This window comes from Triticum urartu, chromosome 1 (genome assembly GCF_003073215.2).
Source record: "Triticum urartu cultivar G1812 chromosome 1, Tu2.1, whole genome shotgun sequence".
Taxonomy (NCBI): Eukaryota; Viridiplantae; Streptophyta; class Magnoliopsida; order Poales; family Poaceae; genus Triticum; species Triticum urartu.
In genome coordinates, this window is record NC_053022.1 from 555,608,242 (window position 1) to 555,627,529 (window position 19,288).

The window sequence follows — 19,288 nt, forward strand, 5'->3', positions numbered from 1 at the left end:
TTGCTGTCAATGTCAAAGGGTAGGTTTCTGACACACACCCTGGCCTCCTCGTCCGTCTCCTCGAAGCACCCCTCAGGCTCCGGTGTATGCTCCTCGTAATATCCATGCTGTCTTGGTGATGGCGTTGTGGGGGACACAACATTTGGGTGTTCATCTGGATAAGCTGCGGGTACACTTTGGCACTTGAATGCTTGCCTCAGTGTTTTCCACTTTGTTTCCTTGTCAGTGGCATGGCAATGATCATCATTCAAGAGCCCTTTGCCCCAATCCTTGCATGGAGCTGGAGCATCGCATACAAAACAGTAGCACTGCATTCGAAAGACAGCAATGCGCTAGAATCACTGTATTATATTGCCAGAAGACAACATCAGGGACAGGGAGTTGAAAATGCTTTGTGACTTACCATGCTACAATGCTTGACGTGAGAAGTGGTGCCGAAAGGCAGTTCGGAACATAAATGGCGCGAGTGTGGGAAGTCCTTGCATGCTATCTGCAGAATCATACCATCCAGTTGTGATCACTGATCACCTAGCTGATAAAGGAATGCTAACATGCACAACTCCACAAGTAAACTGCAGCAGTATAGTTTCTGCGAAAAAAGCTCCTCCCCTTATCTCTGTTGAATTCGATAACATAAACTGCAGATACTCATAAACAGCTAGGACAGGTAAGCAATGAACCAGATATATGCAGTTGAGCAGAGTACTTGCATGTTACAAGTTGAATAGTGCATATGCTTCTTCTTTTCTTGTCTGTTTGAAAAGTGCATATGCTTCTTCTTTTATTTTCTTCTTGAAAAACTGATTAAGATATTATTGGAATCAGAAAGTATATTCTGCAGCAGTGAGAAGGGGATTTTCCCCTTGATGTATGATGCTCTACAAACCAAATTTTCACGGTTCGATTCTGAAGTCATGATTATGAACGTCCGATGAAATTAGCAGTCTGATTCTACAAATGCCTCCACCATAGCAATTCGCTACCCACAAATCGCAATGCAATGCAATTGCAATGCTATGCTAAAAGGATAAAAAAAATTGGAAGGAACAAACTCAAATATATATACCTCGCCTTTCACAGCAACAATCTCCACCTCATCCGACGACGATGCACTCCTCACCTTGGCGCCGGCAACGGCAGCCGACCTATCAGGGTCGCCGTCCAGGACCACGCAATCGTCGTCGTCGTCGCCATTCTTCTTCTTTTGCGGTACTGGCACCGGCGAGTCCCCGAGCTTCGCGACCCACCCGAGGGGTCCGCGCGAGACGGCCCACTCCCCGGAGCCCTCCTCGCCCTTGCCGGCGCGAACGCCGCCGGGCTTCCTCCGCGGTACCAGCACCAGCGAGCAGCCGATCCACGCGATCCACCCGAGGGTGCCGTGCGAGATAACCCACGCCCCGGAGCTGATCACCTCCTCCTCCTCCTCGTCGTCGTCTGAGCTGATCACCTCCTCCTCCTCATCCTCCTCGTCGTCGGAGCTGATCACCACCACGTCGAGCGGCGCCGGCGCCATCTTCCGCGAGGGTGAACACCCCGACGACAACCCCCGGCCGCCGAGGAGCGTAGTAATGCTGCCTGCGGCGGCAGGCCGGCAGTAGATCGGGCCGTCCGCTGTCCGCCGCCGTGCCGCCTGTGGGTTTTGGGAGGGAAGGGGTGGGGGGCTCAAGGAAGGTAGCGCGGTATCCGTTGGGTGATCGCGCAAATGGTGGGGCTGGCAGTTTGTTCGGAAGGCGATTGCTTCGGCTTTCTGAAATTTCGAATTTTGTACAGTACCTCGGCGTCCATCCGTCACTACCATTTTTTAGATGGACTACCAAATGGTTTTGTTCCTTGTGGAGCTCCTTCATGTTAGCCTCCCCTGTTGCTGTTTGCTCTGTTTTCCTTTTCTTTCCTTGACCTTTTTTTAGGGCCCAAAATTTCCATTACCATGGAAATATGTAAATAACTCTGTAAAGAAAACCTTTTCTTTAATACATAACAGTGGGAGTCTCTCCCGCTGTTTTCATTGCTCAAAAAACAATATTTATTGGCTGTGAGGTGTTGGTTACGCCACAGTGTATTACCTTAACTAAGGCCTTATACAATGGTCAGTGCTTAAGCGCTGGTGCTTGAGGGAAAAAAAAAGCAGCAGCGGACGTAGTCTTGCAATGCAGAAGTGCTAAGGGGAGGTGCTTCAGTTGGTTAGATGGAGGCGTTGGACTTTTTTTTTTCTCCTCTTTGATCTGTTGATGGAGGCTTTGAAGGGAGCAGTTATTTCTAAGCGTCGGCTGGCATCGGAAGCAAACATTTGCTTTTGCCTGCCTTACTAAGCACCGGTGCAATCCAATATAAGGAGAAAAAAAATGGGATTTTTCTCTCTAGCACCTGGCTAAGCACCTCCCCGCTGTACAGGGCCTAACAAGCTTCGGCCATGTCGAAGAGGCTTGACCAGGAAGCTCCCGAAAACCAACAAGACCAAGAGGGTCAGAATATCCGCCTTCTGTTCGCCAGTTTGATGAACTCCACTGCCATCTTCCCCATCTCAACGCAATCACGAACGCAATGATAGTGGAGATCAACAAGAGCATGCTTGGCAGCCTTCTACTCCTCTAAATTCTCAACTCCACTCCTTGCTACTCAACTCCCAACTCTACCTGCACATTTTATAATTTGGCAAAACGTTCGGCCCCCAACTCCAGCTCCTCGACGCGTGCAGCCGTGCACATGGAGAAAAGGAATCAGGATCGAACGAATGAGGACAAGAGATTAGTGGGGTTCTGTTCCTGTTTTATCCCCCGAACCGGTAAGTAATGGCATTGGTTGGTAAAATACACTCAACTCCTGGGCCAATTTGCTACGAGGCATGAGACGGAGCACCGGGAGCACCACTTTCGCGACTCCGACAATTTGTACTACGAGCCGCTCCGCTCTGGATTATTTAATCTGCAGAGTTGACGCGTTCGTTGCCGCTCCGCTAGCTCCAAAAGCGGAGTTGAGGAGCGGAGGACTCCCGAACATGCTCTAAGTAACTATAAATGCAATTTCAAATGTGTGAAAGAAATGAATCCTGTAAAACGAGCAAAAGGTCACCGGCTAAACAGCAGAAACAAGGTTGCAAATTATGACTGGGTATTTCAGTTTGAAATAGTGATCTTAATGACTTGCTGACAAAGTTATATGACTTGCATGCAAAGAAACAAAAATTTACACTACATACTTCTAGACCAAAAACTATTCTAAACAAAGTTGAATGACTTTCATAAAAGCAAGTGGTTCATACAAAGATATATTAGCTGCAGCCTGTAGTGCTACCAGTTTACATAGGACGTGAATCAGGAGAGAAACAACCAGTACCAACTGAACTTAACACATACTGTACGTACTAGTAATATTCAAACGTCTTGTACATCTGTGAGTTTGGATTTGAATCTTGACCTTTGGGACCGCTTCATGAATCCTGATTTGCTTCAAACATGGGTAAGAAAAGCATTGCATTGCTGAATGAAGTAAATCAGTTTGCAGTTCATCACAATGGTGAGATAACATTACTACATTAGACAGACAAACAAGGGCACCAGAAAGGCTATATATCTAGAACATAATTGATCTAGAACATCTATAGCAACCGTCCACAGGGCCTATCAAAAGGGTCCGCCACCGAAAAATCATGGGTATGCCTATGGTGTTTGAAATCTTGTCGTACATCCCTCTTTAGTTCAATTTGTGCATCTTGAGAAGCTCTATTCTCCGCCTGTAGCTCTTCATGTAGATACTGCATCCGTTTGTCATTGCCGTGGCCGAGGACTCCGATTTCCATTTCCTCCAGCACTTTGGCATTCAAAATAAAGAACTTGGCAAAATTAATTATTGCCCTCTTGATACCATCATAATTCTTCAACACCACCTTTTTTAGATTGAGTTCAAGGCATTCAATTGGATCAAGTGGGTCATGCTCCCGCACATTGTTAATATCCTTTTCTAGATGCAACTGCGGATAGAAAGAAGAATCCCTTTCTGGATGTGACTGCAGATAGACAAAAGAAACCCCGATATAAAGGCAGTTGTTAAAAAATTAGGAACAAAAATAGTACTAGCACTATAACATAAGCTACTGCTGAGTTTGACATTAGATATGAATACTCACAACAATGACATACAACTTCTCCAAGCAAGGGAAGCACTTGAGGAAGTTAACAACCGAGTCCAGATTAGGACCAATAGTGTCAAGAAGTAAAATCTTAACTGTGTGCATTTTGGTTATCAAGCTGACGGCAACCATTTTCTGAAGAAAAGGACAACAAGTGTGATATGAGAATAATAATACCATGCATACAGAAAGCGGCGAATGGCCCGACCGTTTGTGCTTGCAGCTAACCTGAAAAACGGTGGTTCCAATGCGGAGTGTGGATATGCCTCCAGATAACAAACCAAGTATCTTCAGTTTAGGTGCCTGGATTATGCGGATGGTCGCTGGACCACCGTCTGGATCAAGTGGTACCAACCTCTCAAGGGAAGGGGCGTCCTCAATGACCAGCTCCTGAAAAGTGATGACACTTCTCCAACGGCCGTAGAAGCTCATGCTCCTGATAGTCGGCGAGTTGATGCAAAGGCGACCACATTCCATGTTGTGGAGTGAAACGCTTTGCAAAACAGAGCACCTGGAGATGAAGGTTTTGAAAGAGTCCTCCGAGATACCGACATCGTACATGATAAGCTCTTTGAGGTGCGGAAAACTCGGTGGCACACCCAGGTCCGGAAATCGACACTGGCTGAGGCTGAGCAGGCAAAGCGTGGGCGCGAAGCGGATCAGCGCGTGCGATGGCAGCAGCACGTAGCGGCTCGATTTGTTGACGACCTCGAGGTCCTGAAGGCCGGAGAGTGGCCTGGAGCGGAACCAGCCGTCGACAACGCCCGGGATGTTGGGCCAGTATACGAGGTGGAGCGCAAAGCGTCGGGTCGGGCCTGGGTGGTCGGCGAGGATCTTGGAGACGAAGGCGATGCGCTTGTGCATGCACTCATGGGTGGCACAACAGAGGGTGCACTCCTCCCCACGGAGGGCGAAGTCAGCGCCGAGGTTGAGCGGCGCATTGGACGAGAGCCAGAGGGGACGCCACCGGCGCGAGAGGACCTGCGTGCGCGCGCCGTCCCTGGTGGGGAGGAGGGAGATGACGGTGCCGAGCACCTCGTCGGGGAGGCGGCTGATGAGGTCTAGGTCATCGAGGCCTACATGCTCCTCGCCGCCGCCATCTCCAGGTGGTACTTGCTGGTCGCCGGCTCCAACGGATGTAGGGCTCTTGGGGGCTACCTCCTCCATGGCCGTGGTGGAGTTGCCCTTGTGTCAAGGGTGATCCAGGGCGGGAGGCGGCCTTGAGAAGCGTCCTACTCTGTTACGGTGGGTGCCTCTGAGATCGGGTCGGATTTTATGGTCGTACGCAGCGAGAGGAGAGATCGGGTGGGATTTGATAGCTGCCTCTTCGTGTTTAGGTAGGGTTCTGTTGGTTGCTATCATGGATCTACCAAACGGGATTAGTTCGAGTTGTGCGGCGAGTTGGACCTCCTGCCCGATCGGCAGCCTCGGACACCATAAATCGAGCCGATTTGTGAATGCATATTCATTCATTCTTGTAGCTGTAGGACGTCGATAACGGCCGGACGTTCGGCCGAACAGGTTCGTTCGGGATGAGAGGAGCCTCAGCCCGAACGCTCTCCCCACCCAGCGTGAACAACCCAGAATATCTCCTGTACAGCCCGGCCGGGTGACTAAAAAGACAAAAACAAGCCCAGTATGGCCCAGTTTGTACTGCGAATAAAAAGAATGATCTGTGAAAAATAAAGCCCAGATTTTGCCATGTTATGAAAAAATTGCCATTAAAAGAAGGAAATTAAGAACTAAAAATTATCGGAGTGATGTAAACCAGAAATTGCCATCCGTCTTTAACAAAGCAAAAATTGCCATAGACACAAAGGATATTTGTTTACAAAAAAAATTGAAAATGCCTAAAACCTACTATGTGTACAAAAAATGAAAATTAACTAAAAGACCACATGCACTAAGTATTTTTCCATGTAGTGTGCAGAGATAATTACCCGTCTAATATAATACCAAGAAATTAGGGTGTGTTTGGTTCAGGTCATCAACTGAAATATAATGGGTCCGTCCCGTTCTCAGGGGTGATTCTCGCGTTTGGTTGGGTCGAAGAACCGGAACCAAGTCATTCCCTGGAATGGCATATTCGCCCCAGATGCGGAACCCGCTGGTACCTCCAAATCGGAGGAACCACACGGAACGCCTCGCGTCTTCCCTTCTCCCCTGACTCTGCCCTCTCTCCCTCGGCCAAACCATGCCCCAACCTCGACCCTTCGCTCATGTCTCACCGCCGGCACACTCCTGTCCCTCGTGTCTCCCCGTCGAAAGGACGACCTGGTCACTGCGGCGGGATCCTGGGGTCTGACCGGGAAGAGGTGGAGCAGCGGCGGGCGTCCGATCTAACATGCAGAGTCACGCGGCGGCAGCCGATCCGACAAGCGGAGCAGCGGCGGCGGCGGCCGATCTCGGAGGCAGAGCAGCGCCCACGACTCCTACTACCTCCTGCTCCACGCGGCCTCCCAGCACCGCCTCCACATGGGCACCATTGTCCATCAGCTCTGCTCGGCTTTCCCTGCCGCCGCCGTCACTGGGCTACGTGCTACAGATGGGCAATCAGCGGCAAGCAGTCACAACAATCAGCGGCAGTAACGACCATTTTACTTGCTAGCTTCTCGTAATCACAGCAAGCTCTAATGGGAAAAGAATTATCTTCTGCCCCTTGCTAGCTTCCTTTTCCTAATCACGGCAAGCTCAATTTTGAGTAAATGACCTGTATTTTGACAGATCTTTTGACCTTATATGGGTTGATGCCTTGTATTTGACATGAATATAGATGGATGCCTTATATTTTGGTAGACTTTTAACATGTAGATGAGTGAATAAATACTCCCTCCGTTCACTTTTATAAGTCATTTCAGACAACTGAAAATAGGCTATTTTGCACATTGTCTGAAATGTCTTTAAGGCCTTATAAAAATGAACAGAGGGAGTAGTATTTTCCCTGGCAATTATTTATTATGTGTCAAAAATATGAAGACTAGTGACAATTGTGCATATATATGTGAGAAAAAACATCATTATTTTTATGCAAAAGGTGAGATGAACAAAAATGCATTCCATTCCATATCTCTAACCAAACACTAAAATGGAACCGTTCCATTTCACCTATTTGTCCAAACCAAACATAGGAACGGAACCAACCCATTCCAGTGGAATGGAACCATGACATTACATTCTACTTCGTTCCCCAACCAAACACATCCTTATAGATGAATAAGAATGCAACAATGAGATACCTTAGTTAAAATTGTATTCTTTCTGGCAGCGTCTTGAAAAAAAGAATCTTGCCATGGGCACTAAACTGAATTTGCCGTGGGACATCTAGTGAATTTGGCATGGTAAAAAAAAGTTGACATCGTCTTGAAAAAAGAAACTTGCCATGGGCATTAAACCGAATTTGTTGTGGGACATCTAGTCAATTTGCCATGGCAAAGTTGACATCATCTTCAAAAAAGAAACTTATCATGTGCATTAAACTGAATTTTCCGTGGCAAAATCAGTTTAAAAATTGCCATGGTAAAAAATTTGGCATCGTCTTGAAAAAAGAAACTTGCCATGGGCATTAAACTGAATTTGCCGTGGGACATCTAGTGAATTTGCCGTGGCAAAATCAGTTTAAAAATTGCCATGGTAAAACATTTGGCATCGTCTTGAAAAAAGAAACTTGCCATGGGCATTAAACTGAATTTGCCGTGGGACATCTTGTGAATTTGCCATGGCAAATCACTTTAAAAATTGCCATAAAAAAGTAGACATCGCCTTGGAAAAAGAAACTTGCCATGGGCATTAAACTGAATTTGCCGTGGGTCATCTAGTGAATTTTCCATGGCAAAATCAGTTAAAAAATTGCCATGGTAAAACTTGCCATGATCTATGAATTAAATTTTCCATGGCTAATTATTAAATTTACCGTGATCCATAAACTAAATTTACCATGGCAAATTTAGGACACAAAATTATTTATCGTGTCCTAAAAAACTTGCCATGCCATCTAGACAAACTGTGATTTCCCTAGAAGAATGGTCGTAAATATGCATGTACAGTGGCCATGAAAAAAAGACTCATATTAAGTTTCCCATGTCAATACATCTTAAGTTTGCAAATAATGGCAGAAAAACAACACATCTCAAAGTTTTGCATGGCAAACTCGATCTTGTGCTACCCATAGCAAGACATATTAAAGAGTTGCATTGGCAATATCACATTGTAGACAAATTAAAAGTAATGGACAACCATCCAGGGAACAACACAACTACTTCCCATATACATGTTTAGATCAAAGGAAAAAAAACCATCAAAAACACCATGAACAAAACAACTACTTCCCATGTACACTATGAATCTGTGATGCATCTACTCCACCAACAAATTGTGACCAAACTAAAAAATCCATCTCATCTCTGCCTCGATTTTCAGCCATTAACTTAAATTGCCATGCTTAATTGGAAACTACATTTGCCATGGAAAAAAGTGGAGACATGCCAGTTTTTTCAATTGTCTCGTGATCATGGCAAATTAAAGTTTGCCATGAGACTATAGGGGGAACTCCAAGCACTTGCCATGTGACAGCTACAAAAAGAAACAAGAGTCTGCAAAATTGCCATGATGAAAATAACACATTTGTTGAGAAAATTGCCATGGGCTTGAACAAAACTTTACTAAAATTTGCCATTGCCCCCATTTACTATCACATATCATCTTCAGCAAAAAGAAAGAGAACTGGCCTACTGCCCACATCTAAATTGGACAGTACATACATTGGAGGTACAACTTCTCCCAGAAAATGCATGCTAACTGAATTTTTTGCCATGGCAAGTATATATAAACATCATGGCAAAATTGCAGTAATTTTGAAAATGGGGTCGCACAGTGTTAACAATATGGCAAAAACCAAACAAAAGGGCATGTCACAAGCTGTGAATGTTCTTAACATTCAGAAAAAAGGGAATCTATAATCAATGCCAATGATTGCATTAAATCTGTAAAATACAGAAACTGTAAGTGTTGTGAATGATTGACATGATTTTTGAAGACAACAAATAGTACGTTGATAATTTCAGGTGTTCATGCTTCGGTTGTTGGTAAATTCAGGCATTCAGGCACGGGATGAATTGTGGAGAATTGATAGCGAATGACATAAGGATTGAAGCATTGCTCACCTTGAAAACGCTTTCCTCATCGATCTGGCAGAACTCACGGGTCACGGCGGACGCAACAAGAACAAGCTATGGGCGCGAAGGCGACGCTGGTACTGATGTACAGTAGGAACATGACCGAGGGCATGGTCTGCGGCGGCGGCGGCTGGCACCACAACGTCTGTTGGAACTTCGCCCGCAGGATCGATCACATCAAATCAGGATGAACACGCGCACACAAAAACTTTGACCAAGGGCACGCGTCGTGCCCTTTCTTTTCCTTCTTTTTATTTTCTCCTTTTCTTAACTCGGTCTCAATGTTACAATAACTAGCCCTGCCTGTATATATATACACGCAAGACTAAGGACAAACCCAAACCTAGACGTATATAAGACTGCTAAACGTGTGGACACGTACAAGTCCTAAACCGGACTCCTACTAGTACACGAACTAGCAAGCCTAATCCATCTAATACTAGAATTCTGACGTACTGTATCTTACCTAATTACACGGCCACGCTGATCACCATGTAGACCTAACATAACACGTCTAATACTTCCTAATATAACACAAATACTACTTGGACTTGACACTATTCAAGATTATGCTAACAATCTCCCCTTAATCTTGACATGTCATCTCCTTGTGCTTCCTTTGGTCTTGACTCGCCGAAGATCCGCATCTTGTTGATCCAAACTCCGACACATGATCCAGACTACCAGCCCACACGGTCGCATCTACGCGTGCAACGTGCAAGACTGGACGCATCATCAGTCTTCACGTCGTTCAACTTAACTGGTCACTGTTCCACTACATGCCGAGCTTGATCTTCAACTGTCATATCCGTACACTAAGTATGATGACCCGTCTGGAAACATGCAATGCACCTCCTTGCCCTGTCATGTTGTGCCACCGCCATTGCTTGGTCTCTGCCTTGCACTCGGTCCGCACCATACTCCTTGTACTTGCTTGCAATAGATCCACTCTTCACTGCTTGCACACCTCCCCGCTTTACGATGGCTTCGCCTACCATCGTCCGCCTTCGGCATCACACCGAATCCACACTGGCCGCAACCAGGACGCTCCACGAGGACATGGACATGACTCACGGAACACCGTGCACACCGCTTTCACTTCAATAAATCATCACCAAGACGAGCACTTGGATACGACGACGACTGACAGACGCAACGACGACTGTGCAAACTCGCACGACACCTTGACTCATCCGACTCCCCCGGACGATGATCTTGACGAACTTCCGGCACCACATCCCGGCACCACCTCTCCCGTCAACGATCTTCTTCCACCGCCTTTCCGACACAGCCTATCGCCTCCCTCCTTGTCGCTCCGCCGAACAACGATTACGTGATCCTCCTCGTCGCTGCAGCACCTAGCAACAACATCGCCTGCTCTTCCTCGCCGCTATACCACCCAACGACCATATCGTCCGCCCCGAGGCGCTAGCAGATCGCCACCCCGGGGCAAGCACGACTTCAAATCAACCTTGCTCTGATACCAATTGTTGGAACTTCGCCCACAGGATTGATCACATCAAATCAGGATGAACACGCGCACGCGAAAACTTTGGCCAAGGGCACGTGTCGTGCCCTTTCTTTTCCTTCTTTTTATTTTCTCCTTTTCTTAACTCGGTCTCAATGTTACAATAACTAGCCCTGCCTGTATATATAATTATATATACATGCAAGACCAAGGACAAACCCAAACCTAGATGTATACAAGACTGCTAAACGTGTGGACACGTACAAGTCCTAAACCGGATTCCTACTAGTACATGAACTAGCAAGCCTAATCCATCTATTACTAGGACTCTGACGTACTGTATCTTACCTAATTACACGGCCACGCTGATCACCATGTAGACCTAACATAACACGTCTAATACTTCCTAATATAACACAAATACTACTTGGACTTGACACTATTCAAGATTATGCTAACAACGCCGACGGTCAACGCACCCTAGTGCGGATGCTGCCCGCCGCGCGCGGAGCAGAGCCGTCCTGGCCGCCGGAAGTGGAGAGTACGGCGCCGAGCACCCGTGTGAGCCATCCCTGGCCGCAGGGCATGTAGATGAGGAAAAGAGGAGGAGGAGGAGGAGTAAAGAGAAGGGCGCAACGGGATTCACCGGCGAGCGGCCGCAGTGCTCTGGCGTACGGCAGCGCAGGGACGACCAGATCTCGGTGAGAGGAAGGCGTCGGCTGCTCCACTGCTGCATGGGTTGGAGGACGGGAACTTGGGCGTGGTTGCAAGCATCGGGGACGCCCGGTGCGGCGGCGGTGCACGACGAGCAGCTCGCCACCCCGTCTAGGGCGTGGTTGCATGCATCAGGGAGAAGAAAGGAGTGTGGGAGGAGAAAAGGATAGAGACAGAGGAGTGGGCGGCGTTCGCGACGGCTGTCTTTCCGAATAAGGCCTTTTCTAACTGGTTGCGCGCGCAACCAGTATCGGAGCCGTCGCTGCGCATTGTGGATCGACGCCAGCGTGGCCCACATGCCCCCACTTCGACTTGGCTATTTCAGTTTTCTGAGAGAAATATGAAGTGAATACACGTCCTATCGTACCTGGCGTCCTAGCTACGCTCGCGCCTAGCGCCGCCTAGCGCGTACTCGCCTACCTCCCCCGTCCACTACCCCGTGTCCCCGTGATTAGGCTGCCCCATTCAACACGACCGATGCTTAAGCACTCGATCACGAAGGACGTTGAATCAACATGGCTGGTGCTTAATCGCTCGATCACGAAGGACTTTAGATGCTATCTGCGTTTCAATTGGACCTTTTCAACACTTTGAACCAATGTGTCTGGTACATAAGCACATGTAGAAGAACTTTAGTTATACACACCCGGTTTCAAATCTTTACAAATTGACATTCACATACCATGACTGGTCTTTTATGGTATAGGTAGAAGGACTTTAGCAATACATATAACAGATTGGGACTCTCCTCGTCCTATATCGGTTTCGTTCTTGACCAGACACAAGGTATTATTTGAGTTGATGACCAAACTCCCTATATGGACTTTCACATACTATGACCGGTCTTTTATGACGTATGTAGTAGAACTTTAGTGACACACGCCCAATTTCGGATCTTTACGTATTGACATTCACATACCATGACTGGTCTTTTATGGACTTGGTAGAAGGACTTTAGCAATAAACATCTGAGACCAGGACTCTCCTTGTCCCATGTCGATTCCATTCTAGACTAGACACAAGATATTATTTGAGTTGGCGACCACACTCCTAATATGGACTTTCAGATACTATGACGTGTCTTTTATTGCATATGTAGAAGAATTTTAGTGGTACACACCCAGTTTCGGATCTTTATAAATTGACATTCATATACCATGACCAGTCTTTATGGCACACGTAGAAGGACTTTAGCAATACATATATGAGATCGGGACTCTCCTCGTCTCATGTTGATTCCGTTCTCGACTAGACACAAGATATTATTTGAGTTGGCAACCGCACCCATGATATGGACTTTCACATACTATGACTAGTCTTTTATGGCATATGTACAAGAACTTTAGTGGCACACACCCGATTATGGATATTTACAAATTAACATTCCTAATACGGATTTTCACATACCATGACCAGTCTGTTATGCTATATGTAGAAGAACATTCCTAATGACAGATAGAAGTTCCTTGAGGTTGTAAACCCTAGTACGCATGCAATCTTCACTCTTGGACCTTGCCGTACGGTAAGTAACCTCTGGCAGCCGAGAATGCCGATCATTAACCTCTGGCAACCGAGAACACCGATCATCACATGAGTAGCCTGGTCTCATCGGCTGCCCGTCATTAGGATCCTCCAATTGATTTTGTGCTTGGTTCATGCTAGTTCTTGTACGATCAAGCTCCTTTGTCTGAATCTTCTATGCAATTGATTCAATGGTTTACAAGTAGATGGATTGTTATTCCTGGATTATGGTCCTTAATTTGCTAGTCTATGAGAAGTTGTGATATCCACTTGCTGCATGCTCGTTTTTGTAGGTGAATATAAGAACATGTTAATCATTTCTAGTTTACGTGGATGGTGAAGTGCAACATAGATCCATGGGTGTGGAGTATACGTTCCTCCCAAATTAACATTTATAGCATCTGAGAAAACCACTTTTGAAGATAGACATGTAGAGGACTTGGACATGTTAATGTCAGTGCTCAAACCAACCTGAATATCCAAGCTTGTTTTGATATTAGAGCACCTGGACCACATTATCTTCAGTTAATTACAATATATGAGGAAAGAGGATGGAACACTACTATTGAGAAGACCAAGTTCTGGACAACATGGAAAGTGATATAGTTATATGTTAACATCACACCAAATCAAGACATGTTGAGCCAAGTCAGTGGTGCAAGCAACATACCAATAATTGAAAGGCAATCGCAAAGGCAGTGCAATATAGGAAACCTCGTCATCAGATGGAATAGCTTCAATCTTCAATGGTAACCTAGCCTCAGCGAGCATGCTTTGCAGCCTAGGCTCCAAGTTCATATCTGACAAATTTCCGACACAAGACCTCAATACAGATTTCCCTGTCTTCTTGCATCCACTAGTAGTAGCACATTTGATCCCCCATGCGGCATTTTTATCCCACGTAACCCCTGCAAGTGATAAAACAAATATTGCATGACACATTTATTACTATGTAATGCAAATAATATAGTGAAAATGTTGCACACACTTACAATTTGAGCCAGTGGCGGACCACTAAGCATGTAGCTAGTCCATTCAATGTTATCTCAAGAATATGGAATAGGTTTACCTAGGCCGCCCAAGCACTGAGAATCGAAGAATAACGTGTACATACCATTTTGTTGGAAGGGAAATTTCCTCTGGCAACTCACTTTCTTGAACGCGATAGTATTCTTGAACATAATTGACATGGATCCCGATAATATTCGGTACCTATACATATTTCATTTGCAAGTTAAGAAAATTATTTGTGGCAGCGCAAATGATGTGTAATAAATTTAGTCAGTAGAATACAATACCAGCATTATGAGGGACATCAAACGCATGTGCAGCACACTTCTTTGCTCCAAAAACAGGGTTATAATCCAAATGTACATCTTGTTCGTCTTCCTCTTCTTCATGTTCCTCTCCTTCTTTGGGTTTCTCAAAAATGACTTTAGGATAACCAAGTGGAAAATGGGACCAAGACCATAATTGTAGAAGCAATAATGGCCCGAAATTTCTATTATCTCCTTCTCAGCGCACATGCTCAATTGCCTATACAAACAGAGCAAGAGCTGCTACTCCCCAATTATACTCTGTTGGTTGTCCTAAATTTTGCATACAATGGAGATACATAGCTGGCACTAAATCTCCAGATGTATCAGTAAAGACTATGGAGCCAAGGATTTCTAGGACAAGTGCTCTTGCATGCCAGTTAATCTGAAGTGCTTATGAAACCAATGACAAATCATTAAAGCTGCAGCATCAGCAATATCAATCATGTCCTCTCAACTGCTTACAAGTAAACACTTACACTCATGAAAATTCAGGAACGGACATTATTTTGTTTTGATGCAGTATCGATAACAATCTATTAATCAGAAGAAGAGACAAATACCATGCAATAAGCAGAAGATATTTGCTAGCATCTATTGTAGTGTACTATTCAACTCGAGATCAGGAAGAACATACAGTTTCAGAGAAAAAATACAGTGCCTACCATGGTGTGCTCCAGCGCGGGTGATGATTGACGCTCGGAGCAATGCTAGGACGAGGAACGGAATAGTGTGGTTACCACGGTGGAGCCGAGAGAAGGGTCGCCAACTCCGCCGCGCTCACCGCGGTGGCGCAACCTAGTTAGCCGCGGTGGTGCAACCTGATTGCAATTAACCTTTCCTATTTTCGTAATTCCAAGATTTTTAATTACTATTAATAAAAAAATCGGGGTGGAAGCGCTTAGCTAGGGCACCGCCGCATGGGCGCACGACAGCTGGCAGTCAGTAGGCCGTGGGCGCACAGGACGGGTCCTGCGACCGGCGAGGCGGCAACCGTCGAGAAGGACACCTCGAGGCCGTGATCAGCAAAGACTGCGACTCGCCGAGTCCGCTAGGGTTTGCAGATGGCGCCGCCCAAGGAAAGGATTAAGTATATGTAATGAAAGGTGTAATTTCATAGTCCTTCCACTTGAGCACATCGGATGAATTGTCATATTAATTGTTTGAATCACATGAACATAAATTATTCAATTGTTCACTAACCATTTAATGTTTCTTGTGGTTTCTACAGATTTAATGTGTAGTTTTGCCGAAGCCAGTAGAAGTATGTCATTGCCACGTTCTACTTGATGAAAGTATACCTTCATTATGGGTATGTATTCTTTCTAACTATCTTCCCTTGCATAATGTGGTTTCTATCATTATATCCTACTAGTTATTAATTCATGAATTATCTGTGGGCTCTATGTTTTATAGGTCATCTTTATGCCAGTCTAGTTAATATAGATGATACATTGGCAATCAATAATCCATGTAATCTTCATCAAATGAGGTATGTAGAGTGCCCACACTTAAATTTCAGATTTTGGTTGTATTTGTTGAACACCAAGTAATATTTATCTAATATTCTAGTGAGCTCTTCCATAGTTGAGTTGTACATAATTTTTTTTCAATCATAAACTTCGCCACACCTGGAAATCATTCCTGCCTCCGCCACTGGTTTAGCACTTCAATCCGATGTGCTCGGTGCTCGAATCCCATGTGCTTTAATTCGGTATGTATCGAAACCATAACAAAAGGTATATACCCAAAAAACCATATTTTAATTTCATATAATATATACCAACGTATTCATAATATACAAACCAAAAAACATATAAAATGAACCATGAAAACCGAACAAATCAAATGCACAGAGTAATATATCAAAAAACCAAATAGTTAGCCAAATAAACTGAAGTAACGAAAATTATTTATTTTCTCGAGGCAAAAAAACATACAACCAGCTACTTTTCTCATACAGGAGCCAGATTAACTTCTAAGCATGTCCAATTTTTTTGTAACGTAGTCATTATTCTTTGAAAAATGCTAAGCACATCCATTTTTTTGTAACTTAGTCATTATTCTTTGAAAAATGCTAAGCGCGTCCATAACCATCAAGGCATAAACTCATGCATGCATATGGACTTCTATGTACACTGTTTGTGTAAAAAAAGTATGTGTTTTGAGTCATACATTTCTAAATTATTACTATTCCATTTTCACATTCGCGTCAACTTTGGTTATTATGGTCCTCTCAAAAATACTTTTGTTATTATGGTATATACCTAAATGATACTGAAATAATGTGGTATATACCCAAAACCGAACCATATTTTAATTTCATACCATATTTACAAAAGTATCAATATCATACAAACCGGTAAAAATGTATAAACCGAACCATGAAAGCCGAATAAACCAGGGGAGGAGCCATTATCCATCTTCTGCATAGATTGTCATATGAGCTGGTAGACTGAGAAACATCGGTCCAGGAGGGGAATTTTTTGGTCTATGGTGTATATACACCCTAAATTAATAATTAGATAAAAAGTCAACAAATTCTTTTTTTAGATAAACTTCACCTTTCATTGTACTGGTAAAAAAAATCCACGGAAAGCAAAAAATCTCGTTGTCTTCTTTTCAAAAAAGACAAAAAATTCGGTCAAAAGAGTGACCTATAATAGCAAAAAAAAGCCTAAAGTCAACGCTGGTTTTCCATTGTGATCTTCTTTTCCTGAAGTTTATAGTAAAAAAGACTTCCAAACTGTTTTGACTTCTAGTGATTCTAGTCACATAACTTTATTGGTTCTTTTCCTAATGCGAAAGCCAGGTTTGACTGTCTCACCTTACTATCTACAAATACATTGACGGACTAGCAAACATCAGTATTAGTAGCTATTTCAGTCATTTACAAGGAGCAAAATAATCCAAATAGTAATAATAATAATAATACATCTAATAAACACACACGTGAACTACAAACTCTAGGCAGGTACGAGTGCATAAGCAAAGCAAACTCCCATGGACAGCATGCGCAAAAAGGCTGGGAATTGACATGACACAGCCGTTGGAGAGCTGTGACCAGTGCATGCTGCCAAGGATGCGACCACACACTGTTGGCCGCTACGTCCTTTAGTCTAAGATATGTTAGATACACACAATACTGTACAAAATGGGCGCAGCTCTAACAGATTGATCACACAAAGCAAGGGACTGATACGAAATTGAGCTAATGGCCTGAGATGGCAGGTGGGTGGAGAAGGAAGGGCACGGTCGAGGGAAGGGATGGATAAGACAGTGCTGGGTGGGGGAAAGTTCAAGCGGCGGAGAGGGAAAAGTTCCTAGTTAGGTAATTCAGAGATAGTAGTTCCTCTCGTACTTTAACTCCCTTTCTGGAAGAACTTTATATCGTACAAAACGGTTGTTAGTTCATTGTGCATTAAAAAACAAAATATTTTCATGCTATTACTCCGTATATCAGAACATAATTAGCATACACGTTGGTTAAGCATAGCATAAAAAATAGCAGTCTCGCATTCCATCCCGTAAACGGTGGGTTGCAGCGCTCGTGACAGGAATCTAAATGACATGGTACGGCCTAGTCACAGAAGAATCTATAGGACCCGGACCTGCAGTTGTTGGAATACGGCTCCATATACGTAGGGAATATCATGTGACTGTGGGATACATTGCATGGCTGACACACATGTGGGCCAAGTTGATTTGACACCACGCCTGATGAGAGGTCACGATTCGAGTTGTGCGCGCATATAGTTAGACAAAATCCATGTCCCTGTCTTTCATCACGAACGAGCTTCTTCGCTGACGTGGCGATTTTCTGTGCTCCAGGATTCGTGCCAAAAGTCCAACTGCAGACGAGGCGTTCGGGCTGAGAATCTAAAAAACAGCACGTTCGGCACTTATTGATTCCGGTCTTGTAATCTCGACTAAATTCAGAGCATCAAGCAAGGTGTGATCACTGAATTTTGTGCTCCTGCAAACGGGAGGCACGTCAACTTTTTATTTCGTATGCTACTTGTTCAGCACATATGCATGGTTCTTGGCATGCAGATTCCTTCAGGACTTTGGTTACCTTCTCAGCACAGCACATATATCGTACCCATGTAATCACAGAGTTCGCTGGGACAGAACATGGCAGCATATATTCTTTGTACCCTGACCGATCTGTCATTTTTCCGTATGGATATTACTTGAATTAATCCGGATTGTCTGTGGTGGTGGTGCTTTTTGGGGTCGGGAGAGGTCCAGGTCTGCTCGTCGGTGACGCCTACGGGTGTCGCCCTTTCTTCCTGAAGGGCCTTAGTGTATCTCTTCCCAAGTGCCCTTCACGTATTGTAGGAAACCTTAGGACTCGTCTGGGTAGCAGCAGCGTCGTCATCGCGTTCCTTGTTGAAGGTGTTGCTCGATACATGGTGCTTCGGAGTGCGTGGAGCGCGGTGGGACTTCTGCGGAGGGCGTAGCAGTTCCGGTCATCTTCTCTTCATGGATCTGCCGATGTTGCCATTTGTTTCTCTCTTCGTTCTCTCATTTTTCTTTGGGCTTGGTTGCGCTGCGGCCCCATCAATCTTGTTGTATCGTGTGCTTGATCGTTGCTTTATAATATAAAGCGAGGAGAAACCCTTTATCGTCATTTAGTGAATCTAAAAAATACTATGTATTTACTGGTAAATGTTGACTAGACTACAAACATGTACAGAAGCAGGTTTGGTTTTACTCAATATTGGAATTGATAATCAAGCCACACACAGCAGCACGACTCCGACGACCATCGTCTCCTCTGTCGATCCCTCCTATATAAAATCAAGCACTCTTTTCTTTATCCAATTACCATGGTCAGATAAAATGTCATCTATGACGCGTTCACAGCTTAACTAAAGGCAAAATGAGGTGGAGACTGACGCCCAGCTAGTACATGGTGCTCTTTCTGAATTCTGAATCAGAAACAGAGTCTCGCCTGGGGTTTTCCACC

The 19,288-nt window shown here is 44.8% G+C and overlaps 1 protein-coding gene across 1 annotated transcript; it reads right to left on the reverse strand.

Annotated features, from left to right (window-relative positions):
• Positions 1-3,595: 3,595 nt before the first annotated feature.
• Positions 3,596-5,293, reverse strand: LOC125533133 (FBD-associated F-box protein At4g10400-like). Its single transcript, XM_048696893.1, has 3 exons — positions 4,355-5,293; positions 4,127-4,261; positions 3,596-3,967 (listed from the first exon to the last, which is right to left on the reverse strand). Exons 1-3 carry the CDS (start codon positions 5,291-5,293, stop codon positions 3,596-3,598), a joined length of 1,446 nt encoding a protein of 481 aa, XP_048552850.1.
• Between the last annotated feature and the right edge of the window lie 13,995 nt (positions 5,294-19,288).

What these genes read in the sequence shown, in the direction of transcription:
- LOC125533133 (XM_048696893.1), bottom strand. Translation starts at nt 5,293, where the DNA reads ATGGAGGAGGTAGCCCCCAAGAGCCCTACATCCGTTGGAGCCGGCGAC. An exon ending in TTGGAACCACCGTTTTTCAG is followed by an intron (nt 4,262 to 4,354) that starts GTTAGCTGCAAG and finishes CCTTTTCTTCAG; the next exon opens with AAAATGGTTGCCGTCAGCTT. An exon ending in TGGAGAAGTTGTATGTCATT is followed by an intron (nt 3,968 to 4,126) that starts GTTGTGAGTATT and finishes TTCTATCCGCAG; the next exon opens with TTGCATCTAGAAAAGGATAT.